This window comes from Nestor notabilis, unplaced genomic scaffold (assembly GCF_000696875.1).
Source record: "Nestor notabilis isolate BGI_N333 unplaced genomic scaffold, ASM69687v1 scaffold5098, whole genome shotgun sequence".
Lineage (NCBI taxonomy): Eukaryota > Metazoa > Chordata > Aves > Psittaciformes > Psittacidae > Nestor > Nestor notabilis.
In genome coordinates, this window is record NW_009938623.1 from 49,061 (window position 1) to 54,066 (window position 5,006).

Below are 5,006 nucleotides of genomic sequence, written 5' to 3' on the forward strand. Positions count from 1 at the left end.
CAAAATGAAGGAGTATTCAACAGAATTCAAAATTCTGTATTAAAAGCAACAGGGAAAGACATTGTCTCTTACACTTCAAACATGAATTAAACTGATTTCTACATTTTTTTCTGTACACTTCAAAAATGGTTGAAAGTACAGTGCTGCATCTTATCTGTTAACTCCAAAACTAGACTAGGGCTAGTTCTGAGAAAACCAGCATAATTTCATGATAAGAAAAGTGTATTCATTATCTGATGTCCTTTACTTGAATGCAACATCTTTGTTACAACGTAATCCACTGAAAGGTTTCCTAGTGAAGCCTTTCCTCATGTTTATTTTACGCACCAGTCTTGGTCACAGCAATTTTACTTTGATTAGTAATCTAAAAACCAGGGTTTTGATGACGTTAGTAAGAGTGTAAAAGACCTTTAATAAAAGCACAGTTGGATACTTCAGATGTTAAATATTAACATCCTGACATCCATTTTTTTTGGATTTTGGAGAGGAGGGTTGGGGAGAAGAGCAGCAAAAGAAGAGACACCCCTCAAACCTGCAAATACAATCCATAAAAAACATTAAAGAAAGAGCTCAAAATATAGCTTGCCTCCAGCAGAGCTTGCAATCAAAGACATGTAGGCAGCAGATCAACCACTTCCCACAAACTGCAGCAAAATACACACTCCCCATGAGTAATCACACCTTTGTTTGCAGGGGAGAGGAAGAAGAGAAGAATAATTGGTGAAAAACAGCTTCCAATGTGAAGACATTTATGAAAAGACCACATTCTCCTCTCCTGCCTAGTAGAGAATCAGGACAACTAATTACTGAGTTTATATTACATCAAGCTTAACAGAAAAATAAGCCTATGGTTTAAATGCAAAACATAGCTCTAGACTTCAGAAAAAGCCCTAGAAGTTCTGTGCTGTGAAAGATGCAGGAACAGGTCAAATTCAATCACAGCCGGTCATGACATCACATGAATTTAGGTTTACGAAGCTGTAAATGATGTTATAACAGTAGTAATAAAATCAAAACACTGCACCCCCCAAAAAAAAAGCCCCCCAGAACACCACAACATTAAAAAGGTAATACATTAATAAAGGCAAGTTTCCCTCCTCCAATTTAAATTAACACTTTGAGGAAATGAAGTATTTGTGGTTAACTAAGATCAACATCAGTAGCACATCTGTATTAACCAGTTTCCTGTCCAACTGCAGTACAAGTCAGAGAATGAGCTGCACAAATAGTCTATAAAATATAGGAATGCCCTTTTTACAAGAAGTTCTTTTCTACTTCCTCCTCTGAGTTTTAATAGTTTGCAAGTGCAAAGGCTAATCAAGTTGTGAAGCAGAGCAGAAGATTCTATAAGCAAAACAAGAATATAACTAGCAACCAGGGCAGAAATAAAAGAAAACCATACTTCTTTCACCACTTAACATAGTGACAAGGAACCTATTAACCACCTGTATATGCAATATTGTTTATCGCACGTGAAGTTATTTTAGCTGCTAAGCACAACCTCTATCAAAAGATATAAAAGTCATGGACAGGGATTTTTCTTTACTAGAAAAGGCAGAAACTTAGGATGCGGTAGAGCTCTCACTCATCAAACTCCCATGAAAACACCACTGTGAAGAGCACCATAGATTTTGCCCAGATATATTTGCAAAAAACAAAATTCTCACTTGGAAAAAATGCAAGCAAAGAGTAAAAGACTAAATAAGCAACCAGTCTTACGTATGTCGATCCCAAAGCATGTTAAATATCATCGAAGGACACTTTCCTGCAACCACCTCTATTCAATTAAACAGTTTTTGAATTTAGAGTATCTATCCGGGGTATTTTAAGAACTTAAAATGAAGGACTTGTGAAAGGTGTTTGGTTTGGTTTACCTTTTTCTTGACAGAACGGCTACTCATTATTTTCTCCACAACAGGGCCTTCAGCATCAGCAGATTCCTACACCGTAAATACCATACAAGAGTTACGGGAGTGCATCTTTGTTAATTAAAGACTTTTTTCATTATTAGAACTTCAAGTAATTTTTTTTGCAACAGGAATTTAATACACAGGAGGGCTTATTCCCCCTCACACAAGAACTTAGAGGATTCAGACAGATCTAATACCATAATAAAGGAGTGAAGGATACTTGATTAAGCCCATTTTGAAGAGCTAACACAACTCTAGCTTTCTCAGAAAGGCTCACATGCACAGATAATAACCACATGGGCTGTTTTTGCCTCTCCTACAATAACACACACTTTCAGCACCATACAGTTTAAAGACTAGATGATGTTCAAAAACTCTAGTTGGCTGTGTAAGTGTTGACACAATAGGTATCAAAATTGCCTGCAATTCTGTATTACATTAATTACTCTAACAACTGCAGGCAAACCTACCAAATTCTCCTTCTGGTAAGGCACAATTAACAATGGAGATAACGGGGTATTTCACAGGGCTTAACAAATTGCCAAATGAAATACCAAGGAACATGTATATATTCTCCAATAGGTCATCAGTTAAGTGAAGTAGTTCTCTGAAAAAGCACTACAAAACAATGAGATTGTTACAACAGTCATTCCTACATTATTACCCCTCATCTTATTCAAACTATTTTATCCATCATTTACATTGCACAGAGAATAAAGTGTACCCTGCTGGGTACTACAAGGCAGTAATTTCATAAGGGGGTTCTTACGGTGCCTAGCAGCAGGGGAGAAGCTTGAGTGGTTTATTAAAGTCACAGAAGCCAGACCACTGAATTCACAGAAGTAAATTCGAGATTCCTAGCAGTCCAGTTTACGTTTCCTTTAGACAGAGACCATTAATTTCAAAGAACTGCGTCAAACTACATATCATCAGCTTGTAAACAAAGTCATAAATTAATGTACTCTTTAAGAATGTAAAAAGCTAATGCCTTTCAGGCACACTGTGCCAGCTATGGATGAGTATTACTCAGGAAAAGGGCCCATATTTGAACAATGAATGCTGCAGTTTCAGCCACCTTTACAGTCTGTTTGTGTCTGACCTGTTGCTCTGACTGAGAAGTGTTTGAAGGAGAGTCTCTTCCAGCAGCATCAGCATCATCAGCCTCCTCATCTGAAATCTTGAACTCCAGGTCTTCTGTGTAACGCTTCCTCTTCACCTGCCTGCTGGAGCGTCGCTTCTAAATAGAAAGCATTGATATTTTTCATGAGAAACAAAACTGGCAAGCAGTGGAATAACCGAGAACGTTTGTTTATGCTTCTTAAATACAGTAGTGTGCAGCAAATGCTATTATTTTACAGCACTCTGGTAGAAACAGCAGAATCAAGACACTACTATACTGAGTTTCTGCCTGTTAGCTATTCTTAAATTTCCTAACAACAATAAAAAGCCACAAAACAACATAAAAAAATAACAAAAAACAAAACCACCCCAAAACCTGCCACCCAAAAAAGATCAAACAAAATAAAATCCTCTTCATGCTTATTCCCAGTTGAAAAACAGTTTTGGGTTTGGTTTTTTTTTTTATCTTTTACTAAAACCAGATTAGAAAATTAGAAAGCTTATCTCAGAAAGCTATTAAACCCCAAGAAGTTGCTCCTCTCAATTCACAGCTAGGACAAACTTTGACAGATGGCCAATGCAGGAACCGAACACCACCTTTCCAAAGCATGTCCCAGTGTTGCTAAGCAGTGACGACACACTGTCTTGCTCTCCCCATCCACCCAGTTGTACCCAGATTATCTTCTAGGGGAAATACAATGAAATACGATTTCCTCACTCCACTGACCCAGCACCATTCAGAAAGATACCCTGCAGCACAGCATGGGAAAAGACTCCAGACTAATAGAAGAGAATAACTTGAACCACCCTAACTTGAAAACATGGTCCTCATACCCTCATCTCGAAGATGAGAGAAAGCTTCAGAGGAACTGCAGTAAGCAATCTGTAAATACACAAGTGTGCATATGACAGAATTTGCAATTTGATGCTCAGTGCCAGACACCATTTTCTGCAACAATAAAATTCAAATTCTGACATAGTCTGTGTGTCAGGTTATGTATTTTGAAAAGTGAAGAGCATATGCTGCTGAACGAAACTGTCAACTGAGCATCAAATAGCTCAATGGACTGATGTATATATTAAAAAATATGCTGAATATCAACTGTTAAAAAAACATCTTTATGAATTGATATACTATTTACACCTTTCCCAGCTTAACACACATCTACACCAGTACATGCAAATAGTTATGTAGCTTAACAGATCTACGCACCTGGGTCTCTCAATGTACACAGACAAAGTCCAGTATTTACTTTTAGATAGTTAATCATACATTTTAAAAGCACAAATATCTGATGCACTTCATAAAATTAGAAATTCTTTAACTAAAAATGAAATTTTCTGAGCAAAGCTTAAGTTAATATCAGCCTTTTAAACAATGGTGATGTGGCTTCTGCCTTGAACACAGTAACTTACTGGGGAGTTCCCACACAACTGGAACAGTATTTTTATAAATGAAAACAAATACCACGTGGTAAATTTATTCTCATTTTCATAAACTGATGGGAAAAAAACCCAAATTTTCTTTTGGCTCAGTAGGTACCTCACACGGTTATTTTTGGTGCCAAAAAATCTCTTCTTCTATTTCCCTAATAGAAAGAATATCTAAAACACAACGGTAATTCTCTGTTTAATTTTATTGACTTGGTTAGCTTCCTGGTTCCTCTGACATCCTTATGAGGCTCTGCAATTACTATGAACTGTTGCCAGAAACCTTGCATATGTTTACCTGCATCAGACTATCTTTTACTCATTAACTGATCTATAGGTAGAAAGGCAAGTAATAGACTTGATAATGGAATATAAAAAATCTGTATGGTAACACCAAAAGTAAGTATTTTTCCTCTCTGAAGATAACAATGCATCTCTTTGTGCTTTACTACACAGTACAGAAGACTCAGTATTTAAAGCTAAGAACAGAATCACAGAACAGTTTGGGTTGGAAAGGACCTTAAGATCATCTAGTTCCAACCCCCT

At 36.9% G+C, this 5,006-nt stretch overlaps 1 protein-coding gene across 1 annotated transcript in view; it reads right to left on the reverse strand.

The window, feature by feature from the left end:
* CHD7 (chromodomain helicase DNA binding protein 7) overlaps nt 1-5,006 on the reverse strand; it is a 51,272-nt gene that overhangs the window by 43,249 nt on the left and 3,017 nt on the right. Inside the window, exons 3-4 of the mRNA XM_010019416.1 lie at nt 3,010-3,147; nt 1,875-1,940 (exon numbers count right to left, since the gene is read on the reverse strand). Coding sequence (XP_010017718.1) covers nt 1,875-1,940; nt 3,010-3,147 — 204 coding nt within the window. The remainder of the gene's footprint in view (nt 1-1,874; nt 1,941-3,009; nt 3,148-5,006) is intronic.